The following is a 15,599-nucleotide window of genomic DNA, read 5'->3' on the forward strand; positions in this document are numbered from 1 at the left end:
TACTGTGTGCTCGCCCGTGGTACAGTTTTTGGAGATCAGTATTAGGATATCACTACTAATAAATAATACATATCACAAATACTTTACAATGAGACTGAGCCAAGGGCAAACTGTCTCTCCAGCTTCATCTATATTTGTGGTTTTGGTGAATTTATTAGCCGCATTATGCTTGATAAACACACTCCGTGTCGTAACCCATGGCGTGGACACAAGTGGGGTACAGCTGCAGCACACCAACACATGTGCTGAATATTCCGACACATGTAACAAGGAAACAGGGAGACTGTTAATTAACTAGCGCTCGTTAATTCTCTTTGAACCGACAGCGAGGAGGTTTAAACACTAATTACTCCGCTGACTGAGCCAACCTATGCTGTGCAGTCACACTCATACACACCATGCTGACACACTGCCTTTGAATACGGCACACACTCACAGACATGTATATTAAACGTTAAGGTGTGAAAGTACTCTCAAAAAGCACGGAGACCTGCTGATGACCTTAAATAAAGGCTTATTTTTGGATATAAAGAATCACTAAGCACTCAACTCAAGACGAGTGCCTTCAAAACAAGACTAATGACTAATAAACTAAAATATAAAGTCAAATTGTGGTGATAATCTATGACAACAACAAAAAATGCTCAAAGTCACTCAATTTTGTTACTTACTGTAAGTAAAATATAAAACATCTACTTGAGTAAAAGTATTGAAGTAAGTATGTTGCTAGACATTAAAGGTTGAATGCCACTGATACTGATAATACACCAACAAACCAAACAGGAAACACATTTGACTTTTCTGTAGAAAGTACAGATTTCTGTACTTTCTTGGATTCTTTTTTCAGGTAAAAAAGAATCCACTGAAAATTAGAAGTAGGATTTGTAATTGTGCAGTGGCTGTAGTTGTAATATTGTCAAAATAATATTGGTTTGTGTTGCACCGAATCACCAGGACAAGTTCCTATGTTCGTGAATCATGTTCATCATGAAAATCATTCATTTTACGGAAAAAAAAAAAAAAAAGACTAAATAAATAAACAGAAAAGAGTGAAAATGCAAAAAGAGAAAGAGCAGTCCATCGGGCATTATCAGTTATCAGTCCCATTTGTCCCAATGTCCAGCAAGTTTGTTCTTTTTTTTCTTATTCGGCGCAAAATGTAATCTTTCCATTTCCATGTCAGTCCAGTCCTTGACAGTCGGTTCTATTCCTGTCATCTCACTCTTTTCGATCACATTTTTTCTTTTACGTGCATATAATCACATGGTCTTCAGTATTACCTTTTACTTGAGTGCATTTCTTTAACATTTCCATCTGCCTAATTTAGAAAGGATCGTTTACAGCACAAGGACTCAGACGGTTAAGTTTATTTTCAGTATTTGAAGTTCACAGGCACGCCATAAAATGTCTGCCTATACAGACAGTAAGAATATAGTAGAGCAATAGAGCATGACATAAAAATCTCAGTGGGGCTGTGAAGCTGTGGAAGCTGGAGGTTTATGGAGCCTGAAATAATTACTCTATTTTTAAAAGGTCAGGGTGCTGTTCCTAAATGTCTCGCTCTACTTTTTCGCTTTGTCACATCCGATCGGGCTTGTACTTGGCCAGAGCCGTGTTAATTACAATACGGTTAATAGTTCAAACGTGGATGCCATGAAATAAAGATCTTCAAAATGATTTTTTTTCAGTGGGGGAAAAAGACAGGCAGTATGTTTAGCACCTGCTCTTTTAGCGAAAGTGCACTTAGCGGTGAACATTCCCACTATAGCTCGTCTGTATAATAATCCTTACTTATTCGAGTACATTGTGATAATCTAGTCTAAGTGTAGTATATCGTATGTGTGTAAAGTAGCGGTAGTAGTATATGTAGGAGAAGCCGTAGAAGGCACGAAGGCTCGTACTTGTACTTGATTTGGTCGTGGTTCAGCCCTGGCCTTAATGATGTTTAGTTCCAGGTTTAGTCCTAGTTTAGTTCCTATTTAGATGTAATGTAATCGCAGCCTTAAGTACGTCTGTCATGATAATTACTATATATTGACAAATTGATATATATATATATATGAGAGAAACAACCATATGCTTGAGGCTCAATATTTATCGGGTGTACGCTTGCACTTGCAGGGAACAAAATTTGCTGTAGAGAGTGAAACTAAGCTATTTTTTATTGCCGATTACTGTACTGTTACATTTTTTTCTGTTTTTTTGGGGTGATTTTTCTGCTTTAAAGCTGTCGTAGCAGCGGCATGAAGTAAACTGAATAGTATTGTTTATCAGCTATATTTTCTCCAGAAGTATATCGCATTTTAAATCTTGTTTCCGTGACAGGCCTGCCCTTACGCAGCGGGGGACGGCACCGAGAGATTCAAATGCGCTGAAATAGTAATCATGTATTTCATCCTGTCAAGAGAACTTTGACATTGAGCTGCACATTTATCCTACTGCCACGTTTGAATCATTTCACCCGACCGCACTGTATTCCACTGCAGTCTATTTGTTTGTCCCACACCCACTCAAACGCACTTATGTTACTAAAGCTGTGGGCTATGACTGGAGCTCCCATGTCAGTATTGAACCGTAATGGTCCGTGTCAGATTAAGGCGAAGGTATTTTATGTCCTCCGTCAAACCCAATTAATATTCCAACAGCCATGAATTCATAGGCCACCCTGGACTTAAACCGATTCAAGCGTGTGAGTGGTTGAGCCGGCTCCCATCACGTCCAAGTTCTCATGTGTGTATGTATTGCAGCGTTCGGGACATAGCACAAATACTCAGTCATTTATCTTAATTGCAACAGCTCGAGCAAATAATAGAAGCCGGTTTATACACGCGCACATAAACAAAACGCTCTTTGTGAATCGAGGGAAAAACATCAATGAGACGGTGAAAGGAGGAACGCAGGGAATAAAATTGAGGTAGCGACGTAAGAGGCAATCGTAAAAGCTTAACAAAAATATCCGGACATAAAAGAGAAGGCTTGAAAAAGTCAGAGAAGTGATATGGTTTAGGGAAAGATTTGTGTATGATTGAAGTACCCCGTGCAAGCAATTCCCAGTGGTTGAGTGTAACATGTTTAAATGTGTAGTTATATGTCAGCCACGACCAAACACTTTATAGATTAGATGCAGTCTTAGTTTGACCTTAAGAGCTGCTTTAGCCTATGATATATCTGTATTGTACTGGGCAAACAAACATTACATTATCACATGAAAAAACAATTAGGGCCTGTGCTTAACTGGCCCCATTTAGCCACAAACACATGTTTACCAACAGTAGCTCCGCCCACATGAACAGGCCACACCTCATTTTAACACTCAGACCCTTCAGAATTCTGTCCTTTTAATTTATAATCCATACAAGGACATTTGATTGCAGCGCTAAATATAGTGTTAGCATAGTTAGCATCTTTAGTCAAGTAGAAGCAGCAGAATCACATTAGGTGTTTGAATGGTGTTGTATTTACATCATGTAAAGCCCTTTTTGGTTTGTCAAAAGGTTTTACTGTTGCAGAGTTTCTGTATAAATTATAAATATTCAAAAATAACATTGTTTTTTAAATCACGGTAAACGTGCTAATGGGCAGCATTAACATGACTTAACCATGACTGTATCACTAACCACATAATAGTGGTGATGCAAATCAACCCTAATTGGCATTTCCAGAGCCCCTTAACATCTGCATCAATATTGGCTCCAAAAAATCCATATCGATTGGGACCTTAACAAAATACTTAATAGGAATAAAAAAGCTTGCTTTTTCATCTTCCCTGTTAAGAGAATAACACCCATAATATTTCTCTAATAGGGGATTAGTATCCAAAAGAATATAATCTATACATATATGTTCTGACCTACTTTACAGTTAAATCGACCAAGGAGTACACTGACACTACTGCAGTAATTCATTCACTCACAGTCTCACACGTCTTCTCATTAGGACATTAGCGGTTGCTATCCCAACACTCCTGACAATTACCAGTTAATTGCATTGTTTTATTCGTACAGTTAATCTGAGATTCCCAGCATGGGTAATTTGCTCTAATGCTGAATATATGTATGTTAAGACTGGAGACATGGAAACAAAGCACTAAGCCTGTTTTCTAGCTGTGTATCGATCCAATGACCTTCTGAGTGAAAGGCCTGACCAATGTGCATCCCTGTAAAATTAAGGTAGAAAAGTTTGAATGTAGCAGTGAAAATGTGGAGGAAAGAAGGTGGATGGTGGAGCAGTTACAGGTCAATAAAAGCCTGTGTGGGAAAGACTTGAGAGCCATAATGAGGTCAAGGACACAGTATTAATCGAAACATCGTAAAGCTGACTGGTCCAGAGAAGACATGGGGAGGGAAATGTAAAGAAATACGGCAGAGAACTACTGTAATAATAATGCAAGGAGGAGACAGTCTCTAATGAATAGTCAAGAAGTACTAGAGATTTTGGAGTAGTTTCTGAATTATACATTACTTTCAGACAGTATGACACAATGAGACATTGAGAAGCAGAGTTGTGTGCTTTGCTGGCGGTGCTGTGGTTAAGATCGTCCTCTCTCTTTACCTTTCACGCTACAACTGCCCTGTCAAATTAAGGTTTTGGGTCGGAAAAAATCTTTAAAAAACAAAAAAGAGAATCTTAGTTGCGTGCAGAAGGTGTATTTACAGAAACATAGAGGCAGCAGAAGGAGAAGTAGTTGTAGTTATAGCATTTATTGTAGTAACATTATGCACTGCTACTCTTTTCACTGGTAACATTAGTGGTGTTTTTGACAATGTCCTATATTTGCTGAATCAAACTAAATGCAAAGAACGTACTGACTAAAACTTTATGACTAAAATGACATGCATAAACTAAAAGTGGAGAATAGAATAGTTCTACTTTTCAAACTCAGAGTTTCAAACCAGACCATAAACAACTCAATGTCTAAGAAATCCAGCTTTAACATGTTCCAGGAACCAATGCTATAGTTTTTCATAAAAAAATACAAATATAATTGACTTAAACTAGTATAGATTTAGCTGACTAAATTTGCATTTTTGTCAATTAAAACTAGACAAACACTAAAAAGAGTTAATTCCCTAAATCTTGAATACAAATACAAATAAATGACTAAAACCAAAAGTAAATTAAAATTTCTCATCATAATAAACAAACACAATAAACTTTAATAATTCTCCCGCTTGAGAAAGCAGTGGTAGTAGAATTCAAGGCCACAACAGCAAATGCAAACAGAAGCAGTTTCAGTAGTTGTAAGTATTTGTAGCGCGTAAAAAATAAACGAGTCAAGAGAAGAGCAATAGAACACAGTATCTGGCCTGGAGATAGAGGGTTGAGTTGAATTGAATTAGATGGAATCGGGCCTGATCCAATATAGTCTGTCAGAGAAGGTGCATTCAGAAACTAGAACCCTGCTTCACTTATTAGAAAACTCAACTGCTGTCAATCATCAACATGTCCCATGATAATACACTCTGGATTTACATTCATATGGTAATCCCCAAAACCTCAATCCTAATCTCCTTCACTCCTGGAATTGTTTTTTTTTCTCTCTCTCGCTCTCTCCTCGATAAACTGCTAAGACATATATGCCGTTTGTATTATACTAAATCCCCAGTGACGGCACAGAGTCGGCACTGTATCAAAAATTATTAGATAAAGGGACAATTTAAAAATAAAATATGGGAATATAATGTTTTGTAACAGAAAACAGAAGTGGCTTTTTCTCAAATATAAAAACAATAGTGATAATACCTAATTTTATCTACTTTATAATGCGGCTACTAAACTCAAATGACTAAAAGTTCAACCAAAATGAGATAGTGAGCCACACATTTTTCTGATACTTAAAACTATTCTTATATTTGGCAACATGTCCGTGGAACACTCCAGGGAGACAATAACATTAATTCAGTCTGTAAACCGATAAATTGTTACAAAATGTTTAACCTACTCGCGGAATCTCAAATACTTTGTCATGTACTTCTCTGCTATTATGAACCGCCGCTCTCGGAATGAGTGAAGCAGGTTGAATCATCTCCGTGTTAAAGTTTGCTCTAAAAATACACGGGCCTCTAAAGAGAGCTGTAACAAGAAGTGCTTCCTCGAATTGTTGCCTTCTGCCGCTTCAGCTCCAATACGTTTCACCACACCAGTGTCTGCACCCACAGTCCCCCGCTGTCACACCAACTTTCCCTCAACTGTTAAGAAGTGGCACCAGAAGGAAGCTCTCAGTTAATTTTCTCCTCTGCCTAATTGATAAGCTTGTGTCCCTCTCCTCTCTTGTCGTGTTATACCTCAGTACTTGAAATGTTCCTCTCAGTTGAGCACATGCAAAGGAAGATCAGTGCTGTTTGCATTACCGTTAAAAGTGAATAAATAATTGTACATTTTACTACAACGAAATGTTATTTTTTCATATAATAGCATAAGCATAGCTATTGTTGTTGTAAAAGTAGTGTACTGGAAATAGTAATAGCAGCAGCTGCATATGACATATGCTGTGCACTCACACGACCCAAACCCCGTCAAAATTGGGAATCTGATTATAAACTCGGATCATGACTAAACCAGCACTGGATGGATATTACAATGGCAGAAACATTGAAATAATATCTAAGTTTTTCTACTTTAAATGTTGTCAAATGTTGCATATATTATTAGATTTTGGGTCAAATTCTAATAATCTCTATCCTCTGTTCTTCTAGATTTGCCTCAGTAATTTAAATTTGAATCCAGGCCTATATGCGGCGTGTTTCAAAGCAGATCCAAATTAGCAGGGCCGTAACTTCCCCAGATAAATTGGTAGAAAGATTGTAGGGGTGGGGTATAGAAATAGGCGTCTCTTTGCAGAGTGAGTGGTCCCTCCAGGCAAGATGGAGTCATTTCATTCTCTCCCATCACGCTCTTATCATGGACTTTTAGTGTGGATTTTGTTTCTTCTCCTACTCATGTAAAAGGCCTGCGCTAACTAGATGAGATGTGGTGGTTTGTACTTGCCGATCACAGCAGGTGAAATGGTTCGTTACAGTGACTATAGCAGTAGTAGGAGATGTCAGCGGTGGTAGCATTTATTAACAGTTGTACGAGCTGCTCACTGTTAGTACCAGCGCTGAACATTTAGATTTACTTGTTTCAAAGGAGTCTGCTGAGCTTTAGAAGTCAGCTGCAGGCTTATGTTTTATACAGGTATTTTTGAAGATATCAATATTCCTTTCTTGTTAACTTGGGTTTTCTGAGGGTTTCTCAAACTCCGGTACATGTGTAAAATGCAGAGGGTTTTTTTAAATAAATTGCATCTGTAGTGATTCAAATAAATACCTTTGGGTTTTTGTTTTTTTTCACCAAAATTATCTATGATAATTTAAATTACACATTAGATACATACATTCAGATGAATAGTTTTAAATTATTTCTAGAGCCTTTGTCTTCAGAGCGAGAAGAGTGTGAGTGCTGGAGCAGGGGGGGTGGGGAAATTAAGGGACTGTAGGGGACCTCACAGTAGAAATGTTACTATGTATGTGATAATACATCTAAAATGCACCAGAACACTGGAAATTAAATGACCTCTGATCAAAACCGCCTGCCCAAAACAGAAATAATCAGTGGAAGTTTTATTAACGCCTTCAAAATCCTATGTGTTTTTTACACTTTAAAAGTGGGTATGGGGTCCCCACTGGGCATGTATAGGGCCCCCCATTGTCTAGCAGTGGCTATGTTAACAAGTCCAAGGCAAGGGATGCTTATGCAGAGATGAGGCTGGCTAGTACTTGGAAAGAAGACCGTTGGAATGCCAGGTGCCACAGGGGGGCGGTAGTGCACACTGCTGTTGTGTCCTTGGGCAAGACACTTCACCCACACTGCCTCCAGTGTCCAATGCTGGTGTATGAATGAGAGTGTTGAGAGAGAGAATGCTGGACAACCAATGGAAATTAGCCCATGGTTACAATCATGTACGTTCATTAACATTTACTGGCCTGACCAAATAAAATATATTTAAACATTTATTAATTCATTTTAAAGATGACCTTTGAAACCTATGCTTTGGATAGACAGAGAACATTTGGGGGGAAAAGATGAACCCATTCATTATTTATAGTTCATATTTTTATATTAAATAATGTATCATATATTTTATTACATGTAATTTATTCATTCATGTGAATAATTTACTGTTTTGTCTTTTTGTTAGCTCCAAATAACATAGTGGACATAGTTCCCTCTTAATGCTTACCATAGGCCCATCATTGTTGAAATAAACTACTTTGATCATCTTCCTTTTAGTCGATGGTCATCTCGATTTTGCTTAGGGTTTTGCCATAGTTTATATTATTTTATTGTGATCAGAACAAATATATGTTGATAGCACAACTTTAGGCAAACTAGATCTGTGAATACATTTGTTAATTTAATTCCCATCTGTGGCAGAGCTTTGAACTCTGGTTACTCTGCTTATGTGACTCTATTGACACCATACCGGACCACGCAGCAGCAGCGGGCAACGGTCCAAACAGAAAATAAATAAATGACTTTGGTTTCGTAAACACCAAGTCCAACTGCAATCATCTGTAACCAGGATTAAACCTTTAAACAAAAACTTCCGTGATTGGTCCAGGACTATTGCCTGCATTGTAGCTGCTAAACCCATAATCAAGGAGAACATGGAGATAATCTTAGCACATCTTGGTCCACCAACACTGCCCATACGCCTAATCCCTCCGATTTAGCAACTCAGATTAGTCCTGGATGATTAAACCCATATTGTGTTTGTATGTTTTTTTCCGTAGGGGACCCTCCGGCGGGTGACCTTCTCCGTGGTGAACCAGGCCCAAGATGGTGGCTGCTACGACAGTGGTCTGGAGGATTCTGAGACGCCCAGTAGCAAGAGTTCATCGGGGCCGAGGCTGGGAGCGTTGCCCCTGCCTGAGGAGGGCTACGAGCGGACCACTCCAGAGGGCAGCGTGGGCGAAGAGGAGCATGTAGAGAACGGTCAGAGCAGTGACACAAACACGCCGCAACATGAACGGCCAATAAAAGCCATTCGGTGTAATAACAATGGCTGTCTAGAGGCTCCCAGTTACTGTGTGTAAATACAGTGTGTAAATCCAGAGGAAAACACCTTTATGAAAAATGAAAAAAATATGTCTCGCGAGTCTTTTCTATTTAGGAAAAGGGCAGCATTTTGTTACACACCAGTGCATTTGTGTGCACATTTCTACTTGATAAATGGGTTGTGCTTTAAAACATTCACACTCCCTGATTTGGACTAAAGCAGGAGATTGTTCTAGTTCAACAGATTGTGTGCAAATATGCAACGCACTTTCACAATCTATCACCCGTCATGGTCCCTGGTTCGATCGCATATAACTTGAACTGTTTTGAAATTGTTGTTATCCAGTAATGAAAAATGTCTCTACATGGTTTTTAGCAGGTAAAATTTTATCTTATCCATACATGCCGTACTTTGTAACACATTTGTACACATTTTTGTAAGCTTAATAAATAATAAGATGTTGTTTGCTGCATTCATGGCCTTGACCACACATTTGCATGGAAAATAAAATGAAGCATGCTTTTATCCTCGTTTAGCCATGGTTGTGCTGACCTTCTGATGATTTGCTGTATTTTGCAGTTGAATACAGTTTTTCACCGATATGCGAAGGTCCTTGTTGCTGTTTTCATGCCCTTTAATAACTTTTGGTCATGGTCAGATGGAGAGGCAAATTCAACTGAGGATTTATTGTGCTGGCAATAATTATCTCGAAAAATGATTTCACATGCGTTTATTTGATCTGCCGGGAGTTACAAATTGAATAAGTTGTGATAATGCTTTAGAATTATTGTGTAGGTTATATGCCTGTATAACTCAAAAACTCAAAATAAGCTCCTTTTGGTTTTTGGTGCTGGTCGGGTCAAATAAACAGTTTTAATGTAAATTTAGATTAGTGTGTATTGATATTAAGGACATTTCCAATCTAATATTATACAGGAACATAATATTGAAAGCGACTCAGAGACAAACACTCAATAACTTAGCCTACTTAAGTAACAGATTAAATGTGAGTCGATATTCCCACCTCTGCGCTTAACCTCATTTGGTCTACATACTGTATAATCTATTTAGACCCATTTGACTTCACAAATCTTCTTTTCTCTACTAGATGCCAGGCAGCTGCCAGATGTGGCCCTCACCGGAAAGTGTACCCATGAGTGTGATGAGTTTGGTCACTCAGACACCTGCTGGATGCCTGTACGCGCCTCTCCCCGCCGGCCACGCCACGGCAGTGACCCCCCGCGGCTCTCCACCTTCGCACCGGGAGACGACAACAACAATCTCCGCGGTAGCAACCACCACGAGAGCGACAGTGAGAGCAGCGCGGGAAGCTCGGAGCCCGGTGTGGTGGTCAACGTAGAGGGCCAGAGGTTACCACTGGCTAATGGTGATCCCCTTGGCACTCTAGGCAACAGGAACATGGGCGACCACAACCGCAACCTCCTGAACCGCAAGATGACTTCAGCCTCCTACGACACGTTTAGCAGCGCTGGCTTTGGCAGGCGACCGGGAGATGAGGAAGCCGGGGAGAGCCAGGAAGCACCTGAGGTCATACCCTTAACCCGAACAGGAGGAGACTACAAGACGGCGTCCTGCCTCACGCTGTCCCGGAGAGAAGTGTACCTGTGACAAGCTGCCCAACACAGAAATCACCTGCAACTACCACTTTACTGAAGAGCGAGTTAACATTAAAGCTTGTAAACAACATTTTGGAAGCCTTTTAATGCTGTGAAAATGTCAGAGATGAAAGATTTTCCTGTATCAAACTGAACCTTTTGGATTCTAACCAATATTTATAGGCACTTACACTTAAGCAGGTGGAAAATGGACTAGCAGAAGATAACTTTCATAAGAAGATTTTTTAAACTACTGACTTCCTGCAGGCAATGGTCCTATCAACATCTTTAGAGGTGGACAACTTGATCTCTTTAACCTGATTCCAGTGCATGTTTGACCCTTTGAAACAGAGGAATCTGAGTGAAGAACACTAATGGGTACTCCAAATACTATTACCGCCTCACATGAAAACGTCATGCCAGCTTTGGATGAACTCTGCACCTTCAAGGTCTTATTAAGTAAAAAAAAAAAAAAAGAATAGAACACCGCTTTTATAGCAGTGTTTTGGGTGGGATTCATTACAAAAAACATAACTTTCTCATGGCTGATCAACCTTTATTGCAACAAACTGTGAAAGTGGAACAATCAGAGCTGCAACTCCCATGAGAATTAAGTCTTAAACACTGGACTAAAATAGCAACAAAGTGAGCGTGCTGTACAGTAAGTACACATAAAAAAAATGTGCTGATCCCGGAAAAATCAGGTATCTTTGGAAAACGCAAAGGAGTCTGGAAAAAACTGCTACAATGTGAATAGTTTTGTACCGTGAGCAAGGACACAAGGTTTTCATAGTGTCAGTCTTTCCTTTTGGCCTGCTTGATTGGTCAGTATGTACATATGTGTGTAATAGACCACATCCTCCCTGGACTACACCAGACTACTTCTTACATTAGTGGTAGGACATGCTCCACACCTACACGGACACAAGTACACACTTATAGCATGCAAATACAGTCAAATGGTCCATGTTATTTCGCAAGACCAAGTGAGCAGCATTTAACTTAGTAGAGAAATACACCAACCAGGAATAACATTATGACAACGTGAAGTGAACAGCAGATTAGCTCTTCCACCCAGCAAATGAAATTGTAGATGCAGAAAAAGGGTAAAAAACGTTTTTGAGCTAGGATTGCCAACTGATGTCAGAGCATTTCCATATCTGCATCTCTTGGGTCTTGCATTACAGTTTGTTAGGTGGTAGTAGGTGCACTAGAGGGTTAGAAGAACGCATCACTTTCACATCGCCAGTATTAGCCACGGTGTTATTCCTGATTGCTGACGTTCAAATACATTATGCACACAGACATGCATTCATTAGGACATAAGAAGAAACTAGACGCTCACTTTGTTCCCCACATGCGTGTATGTGTGTACGTGCCGTCATACTCTGAACATATTGCCTAATTAAAGCTAACTCGAGCATTTTTGCCTGCTACCCTCCAGCTAATATTTAAACATAAAATGTACTTAAATAATTACTCATCTCTCTGACTGATATGTGGGGCTTCATTAAAGGGAATTTAAATTACATTTTCTGTATGTATCACAGGAATATGTGCTACTTTGCATACTGTAAGTAGGACTCATAGAGAAACCAAATCTATAAGAAAAAAATAGAAAATTAAAAAAAACTCTTGCATGAAGGAACATTTTCCCCCTTTTTTACAAAACCTTTTGGATACAGCCCCATGCCTTTTTGGATACACTGAAAGCTATTACAGGGATGGAGATGACGACGGCAGCGAGGGAGACAATCTTCAGTGCTTCTTTAACTTTTCCATCACCCAAAAGTGTGGAGGTTGCCACGGGCGACCGAACACAATGTTGTCAGCACAAAGTTGGAGCTGTGACCCTTTTTCAGCGGGCACGCCCAGACGGCTGCTGCTCCTGACTGGTGACGATAACATGCTCCTCCAGATCTCGCCCTTCCCAGCAGCCACAGACACACTCGGCTGCACTGCCCTGGTGAGTGGGTGTGGATCCAGGCCATACTAATTCTCATCATCAGCGAGCGGTTCGGGAGCGCGATAGGGGATAATAGGGTTAGGTCGTCCCCCTGGTCTTAACGAGTTTCCTTTTCTCCTCCAACTCCCCGGATCTCCTTCATGTGTGGGTAGGAAAGTGGAACCGAGCCAGTGAATGCCAGTTAAAGTGGGTCTCGTTTTGCCTTTCCTGGTTGTTTTAGATCAGGTGGTGTACGTGATGAGAATTTACCTGATTTTATGCTGATGCTGGGACTCCGGAAACATGAGAAAGAATGTTCAAGGCAGCAGATGAATAATGGACAAAACAGCGCGGATTGGTTGTGCAAATGTCTGATTTGAGCCAAATTCTCCAAAATCCTTTTAACCAAATACTAGTCAAGCCATATCCTGCAATGCTAGAGTAGTTATTACTAGTGTTAGTGGTTCTTTATACACACAAGACAAGGTAAAATCATAACACAGACAAGGTAAAATCTTATTTTGCCCGCTCGCACGAAATTGGATCTTTACCACAGCAGATGGCTAATCATTCGCTTCTTTGGCCATGTCTGATAATACGCCAAATCAAGTCAGATGTATTCACGTACAATTATTACAAAATTGTACAAAAAACTGACGAAGTGAGATGTTATTTCGACAGAAGAGAGAGATTTGTCCACTATCCATCCACTGTCTTCATGTTAAGCCAACAACTCTAAGTTGTATTCTTTGGCATTCTTACTTCCACAAACGTTTGCTGCTTGGTCCCTACTCACTGGAAGACAACTTGGAATATGACAACTCTGATCTTCCCATCGCCTGTTTGCGCTCTACGTATGAGTCTCATGTGTATATACCTTAGGAACACACTCCACTGATGTACTCCCTTGGCCTTCTTCAGCCCCAAAAGCCCCTTCCCAACACTGCTGCTTATTGAGCGCTCTCAACTTGACTGACTCCTGAGAAGACATTGGTGATAAACAATCAGCAACAACATGGCAGGGTAGATTTATGGATGGACAATGACTCCACGGAATGTCTATTCGAGAACTAAAGAAAGGTCAGTTTCGGGAATAGACTCACCTTGCAGCCCTGCCTCTTGAAAAGTGGCAGCGATTTTACTTCATATTCTGCTGTTTTATGGCAGTTCATTACAGCACCTTTCGACCACTCCTCAAGCAGAACTCCTGTATATAAATCTGTGTGGGCGTGTGTTATTTTTTTATACTTGCACGTTTAAATATGTTTGGGTCTACTACTGCAAAACAAAGGGGGGAGACAGACGGTGAACGCCGATCATGTACCATGCACTAATCAAGACTACTTTTTTTAATAGGACACTTCAAGGACACGGTGAGTCTGGCATCCCCCCTTATACGCTGTTATTAACTAATAGCCATGTACAGATTTAAAACTACACTGTAGAAACCAGGCAAATGGAACCAGAACAAGACAATGGCATGCTTACAAAAATCTGCACTTGAGAAAAATGGTTGAAAAAATGTTTGTTTTATACGAGGCTGGCTGAGATTTTCTTTTTGTTTTTTATTTAATTCTTGATTTTGTTTTGCTGAATCTTTCCTGTATTTACATCGTGAACTAATTGCATTTGCTATGACCAGAAGGACGAGATCTTGGTGAATGGTTTGGTATGAAGATGACTGTACATGTTTGACATTAAAAACGGAAAACATATCTGTGTCTGGCAAGTTTTTAAACGTCTGCAAACAGCACTGTAACGGATCATTTGTAACCTTTCTATATGCCAATAAACAGAAAAGAGAATAAAACACAGTCGGTGGTTGTATGACCTCTCAAACGCAGTTATGGGTCTTTTTTTTTTTTTTTTTTTTTTGACATTTTCCATCTCCAAATGTTAGGCTTATGATATGACGTGCGAAGTGCTCACTGCAAAGATTAGTGTGAAGGACTTCAATGTCAAACGACCCGCAATCCGTGTCCACCTCCTCCAGTGTACACCAGTGCCCCCATATGGCTGTTATGAGGCACTGCAGGGATTCATGACAACTTACCTACCTGGGGTCTCATTTATAAAACTTTAAAAACCGTCTCAAACTTTAGCCTCTCTAAGCACAAATTGACTTCTTTCTCGTCTCTGAAAACCCTCATGCGCAAAGGTTACAGTTTTTGCAGAGGGCCGCTCATTTCTGTGTATATAAAAGGTAAGACGTCAAGTACGTAACATTTTTGTACGTATGCACAGTTTTTAAATGAGATTCTGGAGCTGTAGTGCGTTACCCAAGTACAATTTTCACTGAAGTTGGCACATTACCTGCAGGAGTCCATGGAAGGCCATACTTCTGAACATACTGGTTTATGCCATACTATGGACTATTATAGCCAGAAAGACACAACATTTCTATGGAAACAAGCAGAAGATGCAGGTTTGTGGAAATTCAAGGTACCAATCAGTACCTGATGTGACCAGCCAAATGGCCGTGGAAGTTTCTGAATATTGGCACTACATAACACACAACCCGCTCTATTTTTATACCCAAACCATATGGAGAAAATGATTACAAAGAAGTTACTCAAAGGTGCACTATGTAATTTGTCTGGAGGAGGGTCCTTCACTCGATTGTCTCCATGGAGATGTAATTACTTCTGAAACACTCTGTCCTAAACGCTAATCCAGAGCATCCCAAACATGCTCAGTGTGTGACATGTCAGGTGAGTGCAGGCCATGCTAGAACTGGGATGTTTTCATCTTCCAGACCCTGCTTCAGGTCAATGGAGCTGTGCATCATCGTGCATCATCGTGCATCATCGTGCATCATCGTGCATCATCGTGCATCATCGTGCATCATCGTGCTGCACCATGAGCTGATGGTTGGGGATGAATGGCACAACAATGGCCATGTCACACACTGAGCATGTTTGGGATGCTCTGGATCAGCATTTTCGACGGAGTGTTTCACTTCCTGCCAATATCCCGCTAGATAGTTAGACAGATGAAT

The 15,599-nt window shown here is 40.0% G+C and overlaps 1 protein-coding gene across 1 annotated transcript in view; it reads left to right on the forward strand.

Annotated features, from left to right (window-relative positions):
• The window catches only part of pcdh7a (protocadherin 7a), a 58,671-nt gene extending 44,355 nt beyond the window's left edge, over positions 1-14,316 (forward strand). Inside the window, exons 4-5 of the mRNA XM_072463574.1 lie at positions 8,775-8,976; positions 10,149-14,316. Of these exons, the coding sequence (XP_072319675.1) occupies positions 8,775-8,976; positions 10,149-10,669 (723 nt within the window). The 3' untranslated portion in view covers positions 10,670-14,316. The remainder of the gene's footprint in view (positions 1-8,774; positions 8,977-10,148) is intronic.
• Positions 14,317-15,599: the final 1,283 nt, after the last annotated feature.

This window comes from Eucyclogobius newberryi, unplaced genomic scaffold (genome assembly GCF_026437365.1).
Source record: "Eucyclogobius newberryi isolate DKJ021-1_F unplaced genomic scaffold, fEucNew1.0.hap1 SCAF_4, whole genome shotgun sequence".
Lineage (NCBI taxonomy): Eukaryota > Metazoa > Chordata > Actinopteri > Gobiiformes > Gobiidae > Eucyclogobius > Eucyclogobius newberryi.